Source organism: Calypte anna, chromosome 3 (genome assembly GCF_003957555.1).
Source record: "Calypte anna isolate BGI_N300 chromosome 3, bCalAnn1_v1.p, whole genome shotgun sequence".
NCBI classification, from domain to species: domain Eukaryota; kingdom Metazoa; phylum Chordata; class Aves; order Apodiformes; family Trochilidae; genus Calypte; species Calypte anna.
Genome location: NC_044246.1, coordinates 62,406,503 through 62,431,728, shown reverse-complemented (window position 1 = coordinate 62,431,728; position 25,226 = coordinate 62,406,503). Strand labels below are relative to the sequence as shown.

Below are 25,226 nucleotides of genomic sequence, written 5' to 3'. Positions count from 1 at the left end.
TGGCAGCCCAACGTGGTGCCGCAAGCCACTAGCCACCACTCGAGCTGCCAAATATTCATCATATTGGATGTCTTAAAAATAACTGCTGTGATTTAATGCTTTTTTAATATCTAGGGGATGTTTGTTTTTCACTGAAGCCTAACTAATTGTTGGTATAACTTATATTAGACACTTCTATTTGCAGTAACGAGTTATAGTGCTATCATTTTTTCTGCATCAGCTTAACTTAATTATTTCATTCTGTGACAAAACAGAACTGAATAGTCTTCTCTTCCTCATTACTGCAGTTATTAGAAACATATTCTTCAATGGATCACTGTTGCAAAGTGCCAAGGATATTTTGCAAGCTTACTAAGACATCTGGCACCTGGAAAAGCAGCTCTCTCAGATAACAAAGCAGCAAATGGACTATGTCATTGTGCAGCAGGTTGGGAAGGAAGAGGTGTCTCACAAACTTGTAGTTGCACATGGAGTGCAAGGTTAAACATGTGCCCTCAGGATGCTGCTGTGATTCAGTCTAAATTATGTGACTCCTACCATTGTTATCGTTGAAATACTTTAGCAAAAGTATATTTTCATAAAATAAAAGTGTCAGATATCACATTTAATAGCCATCAGGAATATTAAATAATATATCAGACAAATAAAAATCAGTAATTCCAAAAATTATAATTCATTGATTAACCATTAAACTTTCCAACTGTTTTTGGCTCCAGTTTAGGTTAAACTGGTTTAAAGACCCTTAAGGCTTTTTTTTTTTCCCATTTTTTCCTTGCTATTGTAGAAAACCATTAAAGTGGCTTCAAAATCCTTGACTTTATTGTTCTTTCTATAAAATATTCAAAACACATTGAGGACAGAATGGTTATCAGGAGTAGTTAGTATGGATTAACCAAGGGGAAACCATGCTTGAGCAATCTGATAGCCTTTTATGATGACATAACTAGAAGGATAGATGAGGGGAGGGCAGCTGATGTGGTCTACTTTTACCCAGCAAGGTTTTTGACATTGTCTTCTATGGCATCCTCACAGCCAGACTTGAGAAGTGTGGATTGGATGATTGGCATTGAGATGGATTAGGAACTGGCTGAAGGACAGAGCCCCGAGAGTTTTGGTCAGTGGGGCTATATCCAGCTGGAGGCCTGCGATGAGTGGTGTCCCTCAGGGGTCAATACTGGGTCCAGTCTTGTTAAATATATTCATCAATAACCTGAATAAAGGGATAGAGTGTACCATTTGAAAATTAATTGATGATGAAAAACTGGGAGGGGGTGGCTGACAGGCCAGAAGGCTGTGCTGCCAATCAGTGGGACCTGGACAGATTGGAGAGCTGGGCAACAAGAAACCTTATGAAGTTCAGTGTGGTAGAGTGCTCCATCTGGGGAAGAACAACCTCATGCATTAGTACTGACCAGTGGTTGACCAGCTGGAAAGCAGCTTTGGGGAAAAAAAGCAGGGAGTCATGAGGTACAACAGGCTCACCATTAGGCAGCAATGTGCTCTTGTGGCCAAAAGGGCCAATGCCATCTGAGGGGCATCAAGAAGAGCGTGGCCAGCAGGCTGAGGGAATTATCCCTCCCCCTCTACTCTGCCCTGGTGAGGCCCCACCTGGAGTAATGTGTGCAGTCCTGGGCTCCTCAGTTCCAGAGGGACAAGGAACTACTGGAGAAAGTCCAGCACAGGGGCACTAAGATGATTAAGGGACTGCAGCATCTACCCTCTGAGGAAAGACGGAAAGCTCAGGCTATTTAGCCTGAGAGAAGAGGATGTTGAGGGGGGATCTCATTAATGTTTATAAAGATCTAAGGGGCAGGTGTCAGGAAGATGGGCCCAGCCTATTCTCTGCAGTGTCCAGTGACAGATCAAGAGGTAATGGTCTCAGACTGGCACAGAGATTTAGCCTGAATATGAGAAAATGCTTCTTTACTCTAAGGGTAAAAGACCACTGGAACAAATTGCCCAAAGAGGTTGTGGAGACTTCATCCCTGGAGACATTCAAAACCCACCCCAATGTGTTTCTGCGTAATCTGCTCTAGGGATCCTGCTTTGGCAGGGGGGATGGACTAGATGATCTCCCTTCCAACCCCTACAATTCTGTGATTATGTGAAAATATTTAATAACATAACACAAACTTTAAATTTCATAGATATTTAATTATTTGGTTTATATATAAATATGTATCTTTGGTGGGGTTTTTTTTCTTTACCCAGTATTGTCAATAGGTGGCCTCACTTTATTTTTTTAAATTTAGAATGTCTTTTTTCATTTAAATTAAAGTTATATCTTACTGTTCCTTACCATCTTTGGATTTTTACTATTATTATTTCAAATGAAAGCCACTTAGAAAATTATTGACTGAACAAAATTCCATTAGAATATGTCACTCTGGTTAAAAATGGAATTATTTTAGAAAACCTTTGACTGATTTTTGTTGCAGAATAAAAAAGAAGCATTTTATGGAATACTAAAAAAGTCCTCTTCATCTTCTGGGGCTGATTTTTCTGAGATTTCAATCTGAAGTATTTTTTTGATCTGGAGTGCTTAATTTTGTGTTATTTTCTGTCATATGAATGTTCTAAACGGTTAAACTAAATATTTCCAACACAGGGAAACAGATCACCTTTTAATATGTTGTGGTGTATTTCATAATTCTGGCAGTTTCTGGAAATTTTGCATGAATCCCACTTTTGAAAATCCTTGTGAAATACCATTCCCATCATCCCCTGTAGGTGTGACCCTCAAGAGCAGACATCCCTTTAAACAGCTAAACTGATTTTTCACTTGCTGCACATCCTCTCCAGAGTATTCTCAAGAGGCTGGAACAATCTGGCAACTTTCAGCCTTGGGTTGCAAGGGAGGTGGTGGCCATGGAGCTCCTCTTTGTGAGAGGAGCATGGATGAAGGTGGCACTGGGCACCTGGTTTCATCCTACACTGACCCAGCCACCATGGAAGGGGTCTTCTACAGTGAATGGGACAACATGGGTGCAACAGGGAGTTTTGGCCCCTGCTCAGACCTTCTTGTACCACAAATGCACCCAACATGGTGCTGCAGGCCAATTGGGGTTTAGAGGGAAAGCTGTGATTGAATGGTTTACTGAGGTCATAATGATGCTGCCTGACATTTACCTGTGTGCCTGCCCAGAGCTTGTCTGGCCTGTGCAACCACTGGCAACAACAGTCACTAACATGCCCGTGCAGTCTGCAGTTTTTATTTTCAAATACAGCCTGTGTATAAGCTTTATTCAATTAATTCACCTGTCTGGAAAGTCTTATGTGTCAGCATTATACTATTAACTTGTTTTTGGATAAAAGCATACTTTTAACAGATAGTACATTTGTTAAAAAAAAAAAATCCAACAACAAAATTGCTAAGTTTTAATTCATTTTCTCTTGCAATCAACTGAGCTGACTGGCATGAAAACCCTTGGATCAGTGGTGGCACACCACCACATCAAAATTGAACGTCAGCACAAAATGGCCAATAGCCTTGATTTCAACACCAGCACCCTAGTGACTCAGCTCAAATACTTCCTAGCATGGCTTTAACTCCACTGTAAATTGCCTGCTGTGCATCACTGCAGTGATGTTAGATGTACTAAGGTTTGGGGGAAGTGAATGATGCTTGGTGTGAGCACTAAATTTCTTTCATGTGGGTCAGTGTGTGAGGCAGAAAAGCCATTTGGGAGGGGAAGACTCAGACTTCAAAGGGAGGGCAGCACGCAGAAGGGGTGATGAAACAAGCCCTAACTACGTGCCATTCATAGTTACTGCACAAGAAGAGCCAGGCACATGGAGCTGTTGAACTGAGCCAGCTTCTCAGGAACGAGGCACCTACTTAAATCTCACTAGACATATTATTTAATCCCAATCCAAACAGGCCATCCAATCACACTGCCCTCTAAAAAATCAGGTAACTGTGCTCCAAACCACTGATTACCCTAATGTTGATTAACTGATTAGTAAAATCTTCACCTCCATCTCTTCACAGGATTTTTGCCTTTGGCTTTGGTGGGACAAGACTTCTGTCATTGAGTTCAAGCTGACTGCTGATGAAGTCTCTTGTCTGTTTTCCATCAGATTTCAATTCAGTTTCATATATACTCTTCATGCTTTGCACTCAAAAAGCTCTGAGTTCTCCTTCTTTCAGATTGGCATGGATCCCAGTGGTGTGAGGGAAAGGTGAAAATGGTTGGGTCATCATTTGCTGAGTGTTGATAGCACATGCATTGCTACACAGCACTGCACCAGAAAAGCAGTCACTAGAGATAGTATTTTAATCAGTAGTTTAAGCCTGGAATTTTGGCCAGTATTTTCTGTCACGGACAGATGGATGGTCCCATCAGTCTGGAGAATTTACTCTTTTTCCTTTACGAACATGTGAGATCACAGTTTCCCCTTGTTACAAATTAAAGAAAACAATTTTCAAAGGCCTTCCACCACTGTGATACTCCTTAGCATCTGTAATCTGCATTCAAGTCTTGACGTGAGACTTTTTAATTTAAAGAGACAGGTTCCACTTCAGTGCTTTCAAGCATCAGTCCTGAACAGTTCTACTGCAAACAACATACTTGAGAGCTTTTTTTTAGCTTCAGTATGGTATGAATTTAATCATTACACAGAAAAAAATATTTCATTCAGTACAAACTTCTGATCAGTTCCCCTTACAAAATTGAGAGGATATTAAGTAATTGACCAAAGGCACATCTGAGCAACGCCAAGGCAGTGGGCTGGCTTGCTGTCTGGCTTATTAATTTTTTAACGCTGTAAACATGGTAGCAGAAAATCACAGTTTCGACATGGGATTACAGGCTTTTGCTGTTTAAACCCTTCTCCCTAGTCCCCAGCATGGAAAGTAAAATCTGTTACATCCTGCTGTTCTTTCTGTGGTTTCTGAAACAAAACTTTGAGAGAAAAACCCTGGTCTCAAAAGACCCTGTGGGAAATGAGAAACTTGCAAATGCTACTGTAGTTGTGTAATGTCGACAGTATGAGCTGAGTGATCCTTATACAGCGTGGAAGTCCGTGAGCATCCGTGTGATACACAACAATCAAAGTCCCCAGTACATTAAAGGAATGTACAAGAGAAGCAAACAGGGTTAGGGGGACAGGCTCAGCTGCCACCCAGGACAACCTGAGCACCAAGGAGCTTTTTTAGAAGCACATTAGCAATAGAAGGAATGCTAGCATCAGTCAGAAAATCAAGTAGACTGCATATTTCAAAGAATGAGCATGTGCAATAAAGAGCTGGGCTTTTTTTACTTGCTAGAGGTATGTTTCTCTTTCAAGGAAGAGACCAGGGAGTCCTGGGAGTAACACTGGTGTTGACAACTTTAAAAAAGTTAAGGCAACTGGATGTCTTCATGATGGCATGTTGCAGGATTAGAGTATTAAAATACTGTCTTAGCATATGTGCATCAAATAGAACTTATTTCCAAAACTGACACACAGATGGTTTATTTGAAAGTACCTGAGTCTGACTAGTATCATGACACATTGGCTATACAAGTATTAGGTTATACAACTACTAGGTTCCTATTCGTTATAGATTTCATACTTTCCCTTCTATAGCAGGGCTTCTTATCTAGACAGTAAGGAGGAGATAATGTAATTAAGATTTCCATTTTTAGAAAAGATTCATAATGTACAGTCTTGACCTCTGGGTATTTGGAAACAGATACAGCTGACTCTAAAAATAAGACCTGTGCTTTCTTATAGGATTTAGAACTTCATGTGAGAAGATATTGCATGTCCCACCTTTACCATCACTAGCAGGGTGTTTAAGCCACCTTGCCTCAGGGATCGTCTTCAGCTCCTATCCTGGTTAAACTTCCTGGAACCCTAAATTTTAGTAACTGCTCCATTGTATGTGGGGGGAAAAAAAAAAAAAAAAAAAAAAAAAAAAGCCAATTTCCCTTGTCTCTCTGTGAAAAGAATTTTTCAGTTTATTTACAAAACTCTCTGGAATGAGAAAGAGCCATTTGTGGTTACTGTGGCTGATTTCTGTTGTGCTGAAGATGTTAGGAGTCTGCATAAAACTCTGCACTCCTGGTGTGAATTTTCAGCCTGTTGATGCTCGTTCTAACCAAATTCAGGGAAATGTGTTCTGGCAGTCAGTACACTTAATTTTCAGGATCACTTTGCCAGACATATGTTTAATAGTGATGAGGCATTCCCCAGTGAGATCTTGGACATTTGAGCTGAGGGCCTCCTTGCTTATAGACACCACTACAAAACAGTTAAGGATACTCCCTGAGACTGTGGGACCATCCCATACTCATGTTTCTGTTGCTCTTTAGAACTGTTGACACTTGCCTTTTTTTTTTTTTTTTTTAAGTTGGTTTCTTTTCCCTCAGATGGGAAGAGCCTCTTGAGGAGGAACATACTCTGTCAAGCCAGGCAGATGTTTGAGGAATATTTTTTTTTTCATTCTTATGGGAACTTTTTCCTTCAAAACACAGGAGGACACTTGAGGATCTTCTTCTTCTGCTTTGTACCATAGAAGGCAGCAATGCTCTGAAGTAAAATTAAGTCAAGCAAATATCTGGAGGAGTTACCTCCAGATTTTGTAAGACAACTTACAATATTTACAAAGCACTGATCACAAAGAGAAACAGAAGTTAAGCCTTTAACAGATGACTCTTAGATGGATTTTTCTGCTTTGCTCCTTTTGTCTAGGGGAGGCTGGACAGAGCGTCCACATTCCTCAACTATCACCATCGGTGCAGTTGCTTCCCAGAAAACTTAAGGGAAATCCAATGTGGTGATTGCCACGTATGGGTCTATCTTCCCTGCAGAGCCCAGCTGCTGATCCATCACAACAGATCATGTCCCTTGCCTCCCTGTGAGTGATTTAAGGCCAAGTGATCAAGCAGAGCTTAGTCTGCAAAACTGAGCTCACGTTTCACCTTGCCCCAGGCTGGCAATTTATTTGGGAATACAAACTCATCAAACCCATGTGTACTTGCTCTCCCAGTGCTGTCCCACCACTCCTGGGCTTTCTCTTTGCTCTGCACTGCGTGTTGTCTACACACTGGTTCAGTGTTTTTGCCCCACCATTGTCCATTCCACTTCAAACGCATTTCCACACAGAGAAATGCTGTCCAAGAAAGAGTCTGAGGAAACACTCTGTGGTTTGCAAACTGAATTCCTTAATGGTTTTCTCATTAGAAGAGCTCAGTGCCAAATGCTGCTTGCGTTTGCCTAAAGGCCGGTCCACATGATTAGGAGAAGCTCTGCTCTACATGAAGTATTGTTTTCAGGCCACTGCCACAGGCAGCTGCTTCGCACCAGGCGAGAGAGAGAGTAATGAACACCAGTGAACTCATGGAGCAATCAAGCAACACAAGAACCCATGGGGTATTCCATCCCAAATCCCTCCCACCACAAGAGTTAGTGCCTGCGTGGGTGCCACGTGGTGGGTAAAGGCAATGCAGGGCCTGGGTGTCATGGTGAGGGTCAGCCCAACAGAGGAGGACGAATTCCAGAGCAGCTCTGCTGTGGAAATATTTCCTGTGAGAACACGCAAGCTCAAGAAACCAGGAGCAACAGCAGCTCTCTAGCAGGGATTGATTTCTTTTGTCTCATTTGTCTAGCACATCCATTTCAAGGGCAAGCCTCTAGGTGGACATCTTGTAGTTGAAGATTGGTGCACCGCAGCAGCAGCAGCAGCGAGTTTTCTTCTACCCCAAACTTTTCCCCTGGCCATCAGAACATGTACCCACCTGGATTTCTCTTGTATTTTCTCATTTTCTTTTTTGGATCCCATAAATTTAAGCTATATATAATGTAAAACTTATAGAAAAATTTAATTAAAAAATTTTAGAATTTATTTCCTGCATGCCACCAAAATCTCCTATCATTTCATCTTTGAAAGTTCAGATTCAAATTCAGCTCTTTGTTCTTAACTTTCTGTTTTTAACAGAGAGATCGCAACTCATTGTTTCCAGAGCAGCACTTAGGAAAATATTCTAAGAAAGGAAAATCTTGTGATTTCATTTACTAATGAGGCTTAAAACTAATATCTGGACAAAGAGCTTGTACAAAAAAAAAAGGCCTCCGAGCCAAGCAGGGCTTAAAGTTAGTCAGAAGAAGAGAACAGTTCAAGATTAATTTGGTGTCTTCTCTGATCTCCAGTGTTTAGATTTTATAAAAAGAAAAATGGAGGGATAGATTCTGGACTTAATGCTATTCATGAGCCTGCACATACATACTTTTTACCTGACAAGTCAGAAGGCATGGTGGAAACTAGTTTAAGAGATGGGGAAGAACAGCGCATGCATGGCGTACTTCATCCTCATCAAAGTCAGTTTTGAGGGTTGTGAACTATTTTTCATATTTCATTTCATTTGTCTCTATAGTGGAGCAGCTTGCACAAAGACCAAGTGTATTGTGTCTGGAGTTTCACATGGAGTTTATGTTCCCAGTTTATTGTAGCAAGTCTTAAACTCTTTGCTCAGTGTCTGATATGGGGAAAAAAGTGGGTAAAACTTCTGGTTGCTTCCTCAAGGTTACAGTGGGCAGTTGTGGAAGTGCTCGAGACCTGCAGGCATTGACATCTTGCAGCAATGACGAAGGAACAGTAAGGACGAGTTCTGTAGACAGCAGTGAGAAATTCCCTCTCTGTGTCAGAAAGATGTTTCAGAGCCTGAGTTTTCTCATTTTGTTCTGGAATCGTTTTGACCCCAAATGGCCTCGTTAGGACCAGCCCCTATATCACAGGGTTCAGGCAAGTGCCTGGATCTGAATCAGAGAAGGAGAAGGCTGAGAGGCAATAAGATCTTCAGCTGGAGCTTGAAGATACCTTATTTCAAGCATGCTATCTCATTTTCTGGACACAAATATTTCTCCTTCATCATTTATTTTCTTCCAGGTCCAATAACAAAGACTAGTGCTGTGCTTTTAAACAGAAACAATTTCTGGAGCTCTTGGCTGTCCTGGCTTTGTGTCATGCCTGAGTCAGAATAAGAGCCTACACCAGCATTCAGAACAACCATAATGAGAGGCAGTCTCATTGCACAGATACAGGGTTCAAAGAAATGTCAGGCATAACAGAAGACAATCAAAAGATGATCCCTTCAATAGCTTTTAAGATAAAAACTTTCTTCATTTAAAAGTCAATTCTGACTTTTCAATGAGGCTTCTGCTCTGTGTATTTCCAAGAACAGGAGCTTGTTTTGCTGCACACATTGAGTTATAATATGCCATAAAATCAACCTTTAAATGGAGCTAGTCTTACGTATTTTAATTTTTTCTCCACTTGGAACTACAGGCTTTGGGTTTTTTTCCATGTTCGTTGTATGAGATGTATCTGGGATGCATGAAAGGAGGCAGATATTGTGAAAATGGCTACGAATGCGCTTTATTTTATGCTTAATACTTCTAAAATTAAAGGGAAGGTGGGAATTGGCTATGTAATGGATCTTAGCAATAGAAAATTATCATCTTTTGGCAATAAAGTATGGCCTGTCTCAAGGGTTCACACACAGACCTTGACCCCGGAGCAGTTGAACATAATGGTTTGTCTGTCAAGAGGATCTATTCACAATGATGTGCCACAGGTGCTCACACATAATATGTTTCCTGTCAAAAGTGATCATCTATATTTTATATAGCAGCTTTGATGATAAATATTTTGTACTTCAGCTCCTTTTTCTTCCTTCTGTCAGACTTAGTGAAAGAAAGTAATGAATACTTCTTAAATAATGTCAGCTTCTTCGATCACGTTACTGTGTCTACCTTTGAACGTAACTTCATACAAAAGCCACAAGGCATGGGCTAGAGAGAGACAAGGACATTTTCATCTGCCTAGCTTTCAAAAGAAAGCAAATTTTTCAGACTCTTAATTTCAAAATCAATATACTCTGTATCTGTGGAATCCCCATAGGAAAAAAACGCTATATTTATTGATTATGCAGTATTTTGAATCTAGTGAAAGGTGAGCCTGATAACTAAATTGGGACTGCAGCTTCTCACTACACAGAATGAAGTCTATTCTAATAATATAGGGGTGTGTCCAGGTAAAAGCATTTTCCTTCAGGTTGTTTTACAAAAGAGAGCATCTTGGGGAGCACAGAGAACTGGGTTGTTATATTTTCATATTTTTTCACTCTTCTCCTACACATTCAGCTCTCCTAAGAGAAATAACCCTTCATTCATTGTATTAATGAAATAGGAGAAGTTAGCTTCAATTCCCTTTGAGGTTTCTCAGATTGTGAGACTGGTCATAAAAACTTCAGATCATAGGGGAGTATTTTTCCCATTCACAGGTCATGTATTTTCTGTCAAAACTGTATGTGAACAAAGCACAGAGGTATTTCTGAACTTCCCTTCCATCATGTATTGGTGGCTTTCAACATGTAAGCCATGGATTCACAAGCAAGTTCATTGTGTATGCAAGCTATTGATATATATATGTGTGTGTTTGTATATATATATACACATATCAAAGTTTCTGCACAGAAAAAAAATGAAAACACTAAAATAAAGTACCAAAATATATATATATATATACCAAAGTATATATATACCAAAGTATAGCATGTGCATAGTTAGAAAATTATCACTGGCCTGAGGAGAAGCAGAACAGGAAGCCAATAGTATTTACAAATAGGATTTACAAATGTAAATGAGGACTGGATTTCTATCACACATGAAATATAACCAGATGTATCAGATTGAGAGATGAAAGCTAAAACTTAGACAAATGCTTGGGGTTTTTTATACAAGGCATGGACAAAAAAGAAGGAACACAGGGTCTGGAGCTATTTGATGCTTATTTTTCAGATCCAACCCCTATTTAAGAATGCAGTCAAGAAGGAATTAAAAGTAAGTAATAAATTCTAAAGTATAGGAAGATGTGAATCTCCTTTTACCAATGAGAAGTAAAACATTGATTAATCTCTGCTACTAAAAATATAGTCTGGAACAGCATCCTTTTGTCAGCTACCCCCAAGCTCCTAAAGAAAAACTGAATAATCTCCAGCAGTATAATAAGTTCTCCCTGCCTTGTCTGAAGAATTAGAACAATTTATTTGAAAGGCAAATATAATCCCACCTATGCTCCATGCTGGGAGTGGAGCGGGGTAAATGCCACAGTTAAATCTGAACATCAGGTTGTAATTGTTAGAGATTAAAAACATGCCAGAGAGAACATTCCAGGGAAGGAAGGAGGGTGAGAAAGATGGCTCTCCCATGTCTCTTTATTAAGGCAAATTAGCATCAGAACATACAAGGGCATATTCCTGCACAGCAGAACTCAATCAAACGGCACTTAGTCAATGAAGGAAATTATACACTAGGTTAATTTTTAATCATCCAACTAGGAAAAGCACCAATAAGTGAACATGTATTTATCTGAGCCAAGTACATACAAGGGAGAAAAACTATTGAAAATAACTAAAAGAAAAATAACTGTTCTCAGGATGCTGCAGTTTCATAAAATCTATTTCAAATATAATTTGCTGCTAGCTATTTCTGCAAGATAGGAGCGCATCAGCTGAGCTTCTAATTTTTATGGAGATGAAATAATCACTGAAATGAGATGTGTCATAAGAGATACAAGAAAAAATTAAGCAACCTTTAAGAGCTGTCAGAGAGATGGATGGTACACACTGCAGGTACAGAGGAACCATTATTTCATGGTCTTGGCTAATAACTTGTTCTTTCACTTTCTTTTTTTCTTCTTTTTAATGCTTTCCTTCTCAGTGCATCCTAATGTGAGCCAGGGTTGCCAAGGAGGGTGTGCTACATGTTCTGACTACAACGGATGCCTGTCATGTAAGCCCAGGCTCTTTTTTGTTCTGGAGAGGATTGGCATGAAACAGATTGGAGTATGTCTCTCCTCGTGTCCAAGCGGATACTATGGGACACGGTATCCCGACATTAATAAATGTGCAAGTAAGTGCTGGGTAAAGGGGAAGGGTATGGATTTGTTTGTTCTCACTTGAATTGTGTGTGCCCTTAGGAATCAAGCCACAGAGAAGCAGGTGGACAGGCTGTGTCTTTATCTGTTCAGTTCTTTTATAGTAGTGCACTAAATGTTAACCAGAGCAAGAAGTTATGGTGAAAAATCACAAAATAGCCTAAAGCTCAAAGATCCCAGCTCTGCTTGAATGACCTGCTTAGGACCCAGGTGATGGTCTTCTCCTCCACACCCCCTTGCAAAAGGGACATGCTTGTGGGTGTCTGGAACTGCCCTTCAGAAGCTAAAAGGTGAGGTGGTGGTTCCGAAGAGAGGGGGCTAAGGGACACTGCATCTCAGTGGCTGGAGACATGTAATCCACTGACTATACTCACCTGATGCCCACAACAAGGAGAGAAGATGGCAGGTGGCATTCTTGGGAGATGTGGCTTGCCCTGGTCTCTTTCTAGCTTGTCTCATGTTCAGTGTAGTCCTCTAAACACAGCTGGACAGGTTCCATCTGGTGAGGTTTGGCTTGATTCGGGGGAATTTACCAGTTCTTGTTGCCTCCAGGATGGGAGAAGGAGAACATAACTATTCTTTACTGCTCAGGCAACATTTTGACCTCACTATGTATTTTGAACCATAAATGAACTGGAAAAGATCACAATGTCCTCCCCAATCCTCTTTTTTTGTTGTTGAATTCACTGTTTTTAATCCCACAGGTGATATAAAAACATAAGAGCGACGGCCAAGCAACTCTCCCAGTTTTTACCTGGTAATAAAAGTTATTTAATGAACAGACCCCCCGAGTAAAGCCTTACAGAGTAATTTGACACTGTAAAGTATTTTGTCACTTTTTAGCAGTGTGTGGCCTTGCGTATCAGGTATCAGCCGTGCCATACACGAGTTTTTATGTATTTCTTTTAAAAATATCTGAGAACTGGGAAATGTGCTACTAATGCCAATTTGGGTAGTCATAATCAGAAGATATTAAACACTACAGGACACCTGGTTGAACATCAGGGAGTCATTTAAGAAAATATGTTGATGCAAAACAGTCTTAAGCAGACCTAAATTCTGGCATATTTTTAATTCCCCGTGGATGAAAGAAAATAGATAGTGTGGAGCTGGCCAAGTACTGGTGCTCGATGGGGTGAATTAGTTCCTGTGCCATGTCAGTGTAGGGCAGAAGCCGTACATTGCTACCCAGACGTGCTGTGCTCTGTCTTCCATTTGCATAGGTCTGCAAGGAGACAAGCAGTGTGAGACCATTCAAAATCAGGCCATCCTTAGTATATCCTTACTCACGCTAAGGTCACTTGTGGCTGGCCTTAATGTGTGTACAGGCCATGAAGAAGATCTAAATAAAATCTGAATCCTTTGAAGACTGTTTAACACTGCTAGAATTGTGTGATTCTGGTATTTGTGAGAGAGCCCACGGTGTTTCATGGCAAAGAGCAACAACATCGTTTACTGTTTGCTTTTCAGAATGTAAAGCTGACTGTGATACCTGCTTCACCAGAAACTTCTGCACAAAATGTAAAAGTGGGTTTTACTTATACAGTGGAAAGTGCCTTGAAAAGTGCCCTGATGGGCTGGAAGCTAACAATCACACAATGGAGTGCACTAGCATTGGTAAGTTTGGGCCGCCCCTGTCCTGCCTGGGCTCCTCACAGGGGATGGGGGATTTAAGGAAGGCATGGATTGCAAAATCAGTTATACCACCAGGGCAGTGCAACTTAAAATGGAAATGTTCTGCATCACAAGATGTGTTACCCAGAACTACAAATTCAAAGCATGTTCCCAGTCTGCGGTTTCAGAAGAACCACAAGCTCAGTTGTGCCCCCAAAGTTGGACCCCTTAGCCTTGATGCTAAGGGCAGTTCTGCCTCAGGAAATAAGGCCTGTTTAGTCTGTCCTGAGGTAGAATGACATTCGTTTCTTACTTGCTCTGTTACAGTATTATGGAGCACTGCTAACACCAAATGCTCAAAAATCCTGAGCCAGACCCCACATGTAGTGGAAAGATTGAAGTACTAACTGCTTTGCTTTGCCTCCCTTGTACTACCTGAGCCTTCAAAGCATGTGTGCATTGCCATTTTGAAGCTTACCTTTTCAAAGGTGAAGGCTGAAAACTAAAACATTAAGGAAAAAAGGCAACCAAACAAAAAAAACCCCAAGCCCCCAGATGGTATATGTGCATAATGATCTGACTACAGAATCAGGATTAAACTAAAACACCAAAAAGCATGGATGGCAGTGTCAATGAAGGAATGAGATTGGCGACACTGGTCCTGTGACTCACTGGCTGTGGAGAAGAGACCTGCTTTTGTATCTCTCCAGCTTCTGACTCACAAGCTCCGATTAATCACACCGGGGCAATTTTGGAGGTAACCACACCTAAGTGTCTGCTCCATCCCTCTGCCACCCCTCAAGCTGAAAGCAGAGCAAGTGATATATTTGCCTCTGGGCTGCTGCAGTTGACATCCCTTGCCATTGGCGTGCTGAAGCTGCAGCAAGGTTCAGCTTATTTTAGTCCACGGGCTGTAAATTGTGGTGGCTGAGGGCTGCAAACTGCGGCAGAAGCGGAAACCTCTTCTAGAAGTGGTAACCTCTTCAGCTACCAGAAGCCAGGGAGAACTTAGGTGCGTTCTGCCCATGATGGAAATCTCCTGCCTCACAATATCATGCACATAGGTCTCCCTGGCATGGTGTGTTTTGGAGGGGAAGTAATGCAGGAATAACAATAATGTACAGTTGTTTGGCATTTTCCTTCTCAAATATGTATTAGTTCAGGTGGTAGTGGTGGTTTTTACTGGTTTATTTTTTAAGCAAGGACTTTCATCTTGGAAAAAAATTCAAGGGATCGGTTTTGTTCCTTGATGGCTGTTTCCAAGTGCTGTAGACTTAGCTGCTTTAACAATGAGTCAGTCTCAACTAGGAAAAGTCATTTAAAGCTAAGGAGGAAAAACAACATTTTTGTGCACGTGAAGACCTACTATTTTAACAGGAGAGCTCCAGTGCAATATGAAAAACAAAACGAACCATGTGACAATTCACTGGCAGAAGGCTCAGAGATTACCTGTGGCCAGTTATATTTTTAGGTTTTGAAAAATTTGGAAGTAAATTCCAGAGCTGTAAAAAGGTTGACTTATAAATTCCTCCTTATAGAGGGAATGGGGCTCTTTCCATCTTCAGCAGTCATTTATAATTTTAAGCAAGCATGTGAACATAAAATAAATATAAATTATTACTTTTTTTTTTGCAAGATAAGTATACTGTGGAGATGGCACTAGAGAAGGATACTTATTAAGATCACAATGTTAAGCTTCCAAGGTTATTCCTGATTTTTTTTACACTGTTTAGACAAATGTCCAGTTGCATACCTTTTGAGTTCCCAGTAGTATGGGATGTGCATTCAGATCCCATCACTGTAGTTTAGAAACTGCAGCCCGCACTTCTCCAAAAAGCTTGCACCCTCCTGACCCAGATTCCCCCCTGCTTTGCCTGCTTTCAGCTTGTGTATGCTGCAGATGATGGCTTCCACTATCTAAGCTGAATACCAAACAGCAGATCATCAAAGATACTTGATTCTTAATGTAACTCCTTTTGATATCAGTTGGTCCTTTATACCTCTATTGACTTCCAAATTCAATACCTCTGAGACCAGCTGCAGCAGCTTGACCCAATAACTTCACTCTCCTTTCACATAAGCATTACCAAAGTTTAATCCACTAAAGTCACAAGGATTTATATCTCCACAAAACCAAAGCAACCTCAGAAAAAGTTCCAGTAATTGATTTCATTGAGACCAATTGTGTTGTTGTTGCCCCATTGAAGGACTGGATTTGCTAGACATCAAGTGCAAAATAGTAACTGACATATTTATTTGACATTATTTTGTGTAGAATATCCTCAGCAGTCCAATTTCAATAATTCATTGCTGCAGATCCTGATTAATTCCATTAATTTTTGTCACCTTTTGGTTGATGCAGAATAAAAGTAATGTACCATATGCATTGTGTAAACAAAAATATATTGGTCAGGCTCAGCTTGTCCTATGTTTATTGCAGTGCACTGTGAAGCTAGTGAGTGGAGTCCATGGAGCCCTTGCACAAAGAAAGGAAAAACATGTGGTTTCAAAAGAGGAAATGAAGTAAGGGTCAGAGAGATCGTACAGCATCCGTCAGCAAGGGGTAATCCTTGCCCAGCTACAAGCGAGAGCAGAAAATGTATTGTACAAAGAAAGAGATGTCAGAAGGAAGGAAAAGGTACCATATTATCATCATCGTAATATGAGATTGGTATTGTGCTTGTTTAATAACTCACATATGAATTCCCAGGCCTCATGCTTCACCAAAGCTCCCATCGATGTTGTTCTTTGGGTTGGAGAGAACTGTGTCCTTGCCTGGAGCAAATAAAGTCCTAACACTGCTCAAAAAATGTGCTTTGTGTGATCTAGAGAAGACAGAGTGGGCTGGATAGGAAGGCACTTTCTCCCTCAGTTCTGCTGAAAGAGCTGCCAAGATAAGTGGTGAGTGTGGTGATCAGAACAAAGAGATCCATCAGCAAACATGCCATGGTGGAAGTTGTTTGTTGGGTATCAGGCAGCCAGTTTTCATGCTTCAGCAATGGGATTCCTCCAAAGCTATGCAGCCCTACAGGTAAGACCATAACTCTTGCAGTCACAGTGTTGTGGCCTCCCTCCCACCCTGAACTCTTTCAACTAGCTCTGGCTGAACAACACAGCCTGATCCTGACATCTGCATCTCGGTCACAAAGTCCTGGAATGGGGGAAAGACCACAACACCCAATAAGCAGAACTGCTCCTCTGCACAAGCCAGCTTGTTGGACTTATTCTCTGTCCAGGCACCTAGTGAAAGGCATCCTGCATCATAAGAATGGGAGATGCTTAAGAAGGCTGTGAAATACAAATTGGTACAAATTCCACCCAGTAGAGATTGTTTTTCCAGTGCTCCCTTCCTTCCCCTTCTTGCATCAGGGAAGTGACTTGCCATGTCCCCCAGTGCAGTTTGCCTTGGTTAGCACAGGAGTGTTGATGGATGTGCTTTCCATTTCCCCATCCCTTCTATTTCCCCCATTCCTCCCAACTCAAAAGCAAGGTTTCACACCTTTTGAGGATGATTGGAATAGGTGGACCAGCTGCCCCCTGTGAGCAAGCATGAGCTGCTGGTACCAAGTAGTAACTTAACTGTTTCATTGTTAAATATTGCCAGGGTTGCTGCAGATTGCTTATAAAAAGGCTAAAGGGGTTCAAAGCTTGTAATCTTTTTGAAGGTTGGTTTGTTCCAAGGGATATACTTATGGATATAACTCATGAGAAGGGAAATAACAGTAGAAGGAGGATCTTATAAACCAGATAGCTACAAGGCCTCCTCCTCACCCAAAAACTGTCTAGATCTTCTGATTTATGGGAACTTTTAGAGTAGATGCCTTGAGGAGGCAGAGAGGTGTGCCTGCCTCAGGGGAGAAGCCCTGGAAAGCTATTTACAGATTACCTCATGCTTACAATCTATGTCCAAAACATCCATGCTGGCTTCTGCTTCTGCAAAGTGGCACAACTTGAAACTCTCCCATTAATCCTCTGTAACTGGGTGAAGAGTCCTGTTTTTCTACAAAAGCTAATTTTGCCAGAGCTGAAAATATAGGACTGAACTGTAATTTTGGAACTGTGAAACTGTTCTCCTTTTTGAGGTGATAATGATTTTGTCTATTCATTTATGGCAACTTGGCCATCTAAGATAGGACAAAACATTTCTCTTTGAGAAATGCCTGCTGTTTCTGTGTAGTAAGTACTTTAGAAGAAACCACTCATGTATTACTGTCAATTCTTATTTTATGGGATCTGAGCCAAACCATACTTGAAAAATACTGCGTACCACAAGAATTTGTGCATAATAATGAATCTTTTTCTTTTCTTTTTTTCTGCGATGTGCACACAAGTGTGTTATTTTTGCCTTTTGAGCAAGTCACAGACTGTATTCTAGCCTGTTTTACACTCACTAGACAATTCCTTCAAATACAGGCAGACAGAACCCATGTTCCAGCTCTACCAAGCCCTTGGGATTTGTATGTCTATATCTAAGAGCCCTTTTCTTTCTAGTGTTCTGAAATTCACCACCACATATTCCTCAGTATCCACAAAAGTCTGTCCCATTCAATTTCATACACCTTCTCAGGGAGATGAATTTAACTTTTTTTAGATAATATAATTGTTAATAAAAATCAGGAAAATGACACATAAAACATTCAATTAAAATAGGTGTAAGCAATGATTATGGTGACAAGCCAGGTAACTGAATCAAGCTGAAAGTTTTCCTTCTGTTCCTACTGGCATGGGGAAATGGAGCTTTCCAACTTCATCTCTAGGTCACTTATACTCCCTACTGCCACTGTCCCTTATTACACAGAGAGAAACTACTGTTCCCTTTTGAGCAACAGAATAATTGCAGGACAAACCATACCCTGTTTCTATGGCTGTGTCCAGTCAGAGAGTGCAGAAGGACGTAACAACAAAAAATCTTTAAGAAAAGGAAGAGAAAGTATGTATGTTTGCATTTGCTGTTAAGAAATATTGAAAATGCTCTTTTGCATCGTGGGACTCCCCGTGGCCACTCAGGCAATGCTTTGGAGTTTAGTTTTCACAGCATCAGCTTCTGAAGTCTGGCAGCAGACCCAGCAGTTCCCAACATGCTGCTAATCTTTTCTCTGCAGCCATGGAGAGTGCCTTGCTCAGCCTCTGCCATTGCCATGTCTGTAGCCAAGGGAGTCAGGGCAAAGACCACATGATGACGGGTGTGCTCGTCACAGATGCCTCAGTGACTTTGCTCAAGGCGTTGAGGTCAGAGACAGGATGTTAGTCAGTTAAGTCACTGCTATCACAAAGCAGCAGGGACATGTTTCTGGAACAGCTGCACAAAGAAAGATAAAATGGATGAAGAGGGCTTTTTTGCTTGTTTCCATCTGCTGCTGTGTCAGTAAAGCTGAGAACTATTGCAACTCTTTTTTTTCCCCTCACTGGCTGTAAAATGAAGTTTCACAAGGAGAAGGTGCTAGTATTTTCAGAATGAATGTGAACAAATGGGAAGAATAAGGGTACTAACAGCACAACTAGCTTAAAAGATTATTTTTAGTCATTTTAGCAGTCAATTAGGTGATCTCACTGTGTTCTGACGCTGTAATTCCCATGCGTTTAACATACAGGCCCCTTTTATGATTCAGACTTGTCCAAACCTCACTGTAATTTATTTCATAATTCTCCTCTTTTAATCTCAGGATGGTGAGTTCTTTTTAGTTGGCATGACTACCTGGTTTTAAGTTCCAATTTTTTCTTTTCTTCCACTCCCACTTTCTGCTTTGTTCCCCCAACACAGTGCCCTGGTTTACCTTCCCACACTTAACATCTTCTTGGCTCCTTCCTTTCACACATGCTGAGAGTTGTGTGTTTCCTGTAGCCATGTCTACTAATAGGAAATTGCAAATACATATACTGGAAAAGCATAGCTTACAGACCTCTTCAAGAACTGCAAAGTATCCATCAGTATTATTACTTTGTCTTAATAAATGTGCTCTGGCCAAACACAGGTCCCTTTAGACTGCTGTCTGCAAATGTGAGAAAGTGATTTTTATTGGCCAGCTCAGAATTGCATAAAAAAGTATTTGTGGTGAAGGAATTGCATGTTTCAATGCATGAGTAATTTTATCAAGAAGAGAACATTCACTGTATGACTTTCTGTTGAGTCCCAACTAAACCCATCCAGAGAGCAAGAATTTTTGAATGCTTTCAGAGAAAATGTTAAGATCAGTAAGAGACTAAAAAAGACTTAAGTGCATAGTTATGAACAAGGAAGACACTTTAGAAAGCTGATTTTTAGGCAAGCTAACGGATAGGCTACACTGGTGATGCAACTGTATTTTTGTAAGCAAATAAATAATACATTTCAATTTTTGTTTGTGCATCTATTGATTCATTTACATGTTGGCGGCATTTAGATGTTCAAAGAGAGAATCAACCAATGTTAACTGTGTCCATTTCTGTGTGAACACAGAGTAAAGAAAGCTGCTGTTCCTGACAGGCAAAAATTCAAGTATTAGACATGAAAACATGGTGGGATGAATGTAGAAAAGCATATTTATTTTTCACTGAGGAGTGTAGGAATAGTTACCTTCTAGAGTCTGAAAGTAGGATATGGTTATGAAAGAAAAAGGGACAATTTTAATCAGAATTCACAAGACTTTAACTCCATAGTGGCAAGATATCTTGTCAGGTAATGGTTTGTGCTGTAAGGAGAATAAAGATATTATGCTGTGATTTTATTTTTTTTAATGTACAGCAAGAATAATAGTGTCTTTGAGATGAACAGCTGAATTCTAGATGCAGACTGGTGAACAGAAGGGAACCAAGAAAACAGGATTTGCTGTTGAGCAGTTTTAATGAGGAGGTGTATATATTTTGGGGAGATAAAGTAAAATAAATGTTTCTATCATGCGCTGCATACATGTGACTATCAATGTCCAGGTTTGATTTGAATAGCTTAGAGAACTGAGACTTAGGTCTTCTCTGTTGTTTCTTTGAACTCGTTCTTCAACCCTTTCTTGTTATATGTCTGTATAATGCTTCAAACATATTAATCAGAACATGTTTGAAAATGTCTCCAGCCAGCTACGGTGTGAGGAAGAATCCTGTCAGGCATCCATCAGATTTCCAAAACCACCCTTCAGCTAAAAATTCCAATCCATTCCTCAAGAATTCACTTTAGCTGAAAACAATGTAACTTAACACTAACAAAATACTAAGCAATAAGCTAATTTCACTCACTTAGCTTAAATTCATTATGTTACCCACCCTAACATACACATTCTGATGCCACATGGGTCTGTGTAACAGCAGAGCACAGGGATCTCTGGAATCTAAACTAAGTTGCCCCTGAAATATTTTTCATATTTCTGCAGCTGATCTCTGCTTGAGGTGCACTGATTTCATTAGCAGTCAATTAAGTTGTCCCAGGCAAAATAAAGAAAGAAAAATAAAGCCCCTACTAAAATAAATGAAATGATGAGCAATTTGGATTACATTTTAAAAGCTATGTGGATGTATAGTGGTGAAGGAAGCCATTTGAAATCAGTGGGAGTTTCATCACTTCTTAGTACAGATTGTGAATCCTGGCACATAAAATCAGGGTTTCATGATCATTACAACCCATGGAAACTCCTATGTGGCCACTTAAACTGTGCATAAGTATGTGCCACATCAATGTGTTTACTCATGTGGCAATACTCAATTTTCCCTAAAAATTCTGGACTGCCAGGCCTCTGGAAGAAGTCATTCAGGCATTTCGTTGAGCTCCTTTGTCATGCTGGGTAACCTGAATTTGACATGGATGCAAATTTCAGAGAGAGGGTTTTTCTTTCTGAGAATCCAGACAAGGAATGACAAGCTGGGACTTCACTGCACATCTTTAAGCTTGGCAAGAGCATTGTACATATCACTGGACTTAAACTGCATCCACGACACTAGTCTGGATTCTAAGAAAGGCAAAATAATTTGTATCCTGGAAGTGCCTCTTTCATTTCAGTGACTTTTTAAGAAAAAAATTGTATGAGTTGCTATCTATTAAATTAAGCAGTATGTTGTCTCCATCTGCACAATAATGACTTTGCAACACTTCAAGATCTATACCAAGTTTCACCCAAGCTGACTCTGTAAGAAAGATGAGTGTGTTTCATGGGATCCAGGGGTTAGCCACAAAAAAGCAAAAAGTAGAGTTGAAAAAGAATCGTTCCCAATATTAATTTCATTTAGTGCTGGCAAAATCAGGGTTAGAGTAACATTCTGTTGCGTTTGATAATAAACATCTCATAATGGTTGTACACCTGCTTATTCAGAGGTGAATTGTCCTTTGCAGAACAAGCTATGAACAGTCTGTCTCTATACACACTCCACATACAAAAGATGAAAGCCCACACCAGTCCAATGGTTCCTCAGAGTATGATTTTAAAACATTTTTTCTGATTTAAAAAGAAAAAAAAAAGAATTGGGGAAAATTCGAGATATTTTTGTTACAGAGGATTTGTACTAATTACATTTAAGTCTTAAGCATTGCTACGTGAGAAAGTAAGATATTACAGTCACAGCTCATTCCAAAAGTCACATTTTTTTCCCTCATGTATAGCTCAGTGGCATTCAAAACCAAAGGGCTGGAGCACGTGAGCCAGGGAGACATCACAGTGCAGTTTGCTCGTGTAACTGTGAGAGATGGGGTATCCTGTGTGAAGGTCACTAGTGTGGTTATGGTTAATGACCTTACTCCATGGCAGGTCACAGGACTTCTGCAGCCTCAAAATGAACACAAAGCTAATTACTGCATCCCTATGTTTACATACTGCATACACCAATGGGTCATAACTCTGGCCTCTGAGAGCCCAAGTTACTATAATTGAGGAATCTGTCTTGCGAAGAGTTTGGTTGTTTATTTTCTGTTTGTTGCTGCCAAGAGGACCTCTCATTTCCTTTCCTTGCAGGGGTTTTGACTCTTTAACTTTAACACATTTCCAGCCTCCAAGAGTAAGGCTGTTGAGACGGGGAATCTGAGAGCTGCAAGATGCAGTGAAATGGCATCTGGGGGGACCCCTTGAGGAAGGCAGGGGACCGGCAGCACCAGGCTGCCCACTACCCTGGGCTTGTAGGTGGGTGTGACCAAGAACAGATACCTGGGTTAGAAGGGTTAAGAGGGGAAAAACAGGACCAAGTCGGAGCAATTGGTGAACTCAGAATAGTTAATAGTAGAGGATGCAGTCGCACAACAATTTAAGGGCTGAAAAAGGCAGAGAAAGTAATTTTAAAATGTTAATCATAGCATTTTCAACATTTAATCACAGGCAGTTTTGAAAGTAACATTGTGCTTTGCTGCAGGTATGTTTATTTTGTTTGTTTAAGTGTGAACATCACACCCTCATCATACCTCCCAGTTCTAACAAACACATATCAGCTGCACAAGCAGGTAGTAGATTCACACTGTGCACCTTTGCACATACAGCACTATACACGTATGCACCGACTGTATACATGTGTGCCATGTCCAGGTTATATTCTCAGAATAATATGCATCTCGTCAAGCAGTCAGGTTCAAAAAGGTTGTGGTCATACACCAACCTGTCAGGCCCTTAGATATCAAAATTGATTTTAGCCTCACAGGGTCCTGGGTTGATGCTCAGTGGGAGATATTCTCCCCTCCTGCTAACAGATCCTCTCTTGCCACCTTCCATCTCCTCCTTGTCCTGGGGGACCTGGGAGCAGAGGGAAGGTCACTCAGCTGCACTGAGCCCTGAGGTTCTCTGGAGGATGCTATAAAAATGCACTGAGCACAGTGCTGATAAACAGAATGAACCTCATATTAACAGGAATTGTGTCAAAGCTAAGAAACAAGCATGTGGTCAGTTGCTTCTGTAAGGGAAGTGAATCAGAAAAAACCTGATTGCATTCTTCTTCTTCTAAAATGCGATTGATGTGAGAGCTGTTCTCTTCAGACCACTAAACCAAATAAGGGATAGAAATCAGCTCTTTTCCCCTTTCTGATCTTCCCTTCTGGTGCCTCCTTATGCTTCAGAGTTTGCTGGCTGGTTATGTTTTAGATGCCTGAGCTCTGTAGAAAAGACAGCAGGGGATACAAACCTCTCATGAGCCCCTCTTCCTCTCCCTTCCAAAGTGCCCATCAGGTATTCATTTGGCACCAAATTTCCAGCACTTGCTTGAAATATTCCCTCTCAAATAAAAATATTTGGGATTGAGAGGAACAGCTCCGTCTTTAAAAGGTGAAATCCACAGCTATATGAGTCTATGCTGCTAGAGAAAATCAAGCAAAGGCCTGCTCCAGAGACACAACTCCAAGGGCCACCTTCTGGCTTGCATCCAAACTAGCTGGGGCTGTTCCCTCCATATTAGATTTGACAGGGGAAGGTCTGTTTCAGGTCACAGAGTCCTGAAACAATCTACTAGTTATGCTGTGCATGCATCTGTCTGGCCTCTGGCCTTCCCTAGTACAGCTGTACTTTACTTATTCATGGCACCTTCACATCGCTGAGCTTCAGGGAGAGGCAAACAGGAAACTGTACCTACTCTCCTCTCTCAGAGCAGGGTAGGCACTCTGTCTGAGAGAGCACTGTATGGTTCTCTCTTACCCCACATCACTTCCTTGCTCTGTCTGCACGTCCTCACACACTCATCTTTCTCTCCTCATCAGTCTTTCTATCACTTCTGGCAACTGATGCATCCACAGTCCTTGCCCTAACTTCTCTAATGCTTTAAGGAGCCATTTCTGAAAAGAGGACATGTTTGTCACAGCTGAAAGAGGAAATGAGCCTCTTCCAGGCTGTGTGCCACAGCAAGAGGTCTTGGCAACTTCTTTCTCTCAGCTCTCCAGAAGACCACAGCAGTCTGTTTTCTCACCTTTGGGCAACATTACCACAAAGTAAAGGCAAAGGGAACTGGCTGCTGACAGGAGGACCCACTCAGCCCTCACCACCTGGGTACTGATATCCCTCATTATTTGGTCCTACACGTCCTGGAAGGAAGAACAAATGAAAGAGAGAAGTTTGCAAGTACATCTATCAAATTTAGTCCAAGAATGCAAAACATTTGGGGTATGTGAGCTACAGAGTAAATCAGGCAGTGGATGTTTCAAGTCTGATGGTGACACAGGCAGCACTGTTTAATAAGCTAAATCCTGGGCTGTGGAACACTTCCATGTATAGCAATGCTTTTATAACACTGCCAGTCTGGACAGCCATGAGACTAATTCACTACTGTAATATAGCTGTCCTTTTTTTTAAAGGGACTGATCCAAGACTCATTGAGAGCCCATTGACTTCAGAGTACTTCAGATCTAGGTGTAAATAAGGGATTTTCGGCATTCCTTTGTATCAGATTGAAAACAAAGGAGCACTTTTTGGCTATTGTTTCTCCTAATCTTACTGGATATTTGCCTGTTCTTCCCCACCCAGGCAGCTCTGTTTGCTTTTCCCCACCCAGGTCTGCATCTCCAGTCTCATCATCTCCCTGCAGCTCACTCTCCCTTCCAGCTCTGACACCTGATGTAGCATTTGGTGTGCTTAGGATGCCACCTCTCAGCTCTCTTCCAACTTTGAAAAAGAAAACACTCGCTGTCATAACTTGCCTTTATAAATGTCCAAAGGAGCTTTAGAGCATTCCCAATGAGATGATTAACAGCCAATGTTATTATCAGAGATTGTAAAGATCAAGAGAAAGGTTGTGGGAATCTCCATCATGGAAGATTTTTAAGGAA

General features: G+C 40.9%; 1 protein-coding gene across 1 annotated transcript in view; it reads left to right on the top strand.

Annotated features, from left to right (window-relative positions):
- Positions 1 to 25,226, top strand: part of RSPO3 (R-spondin 3) — a 61,669-nt gene that overhangs the window by 23,276 nt on the left and 13,167 nt on the right. The window contains exons 2-4 of the mRNA XM_008497319.2: positions 11,707 to 11,898; positions 13,394 to 13,540; positions 15,978 to 16,175. Of these exons, the coding sequence (XP_008495541.1) occupies positions 11,707 to 11,898; positions 13,394 to 13,540; positions 15,978 to 16,175 (537 nt within the window). The remainder of the gene's footprint in view (positions 1 to 11,706; positions 11,899 to 13,393; positions 13,541 to 15,977; positions 16,176 to 25,226) is intronic.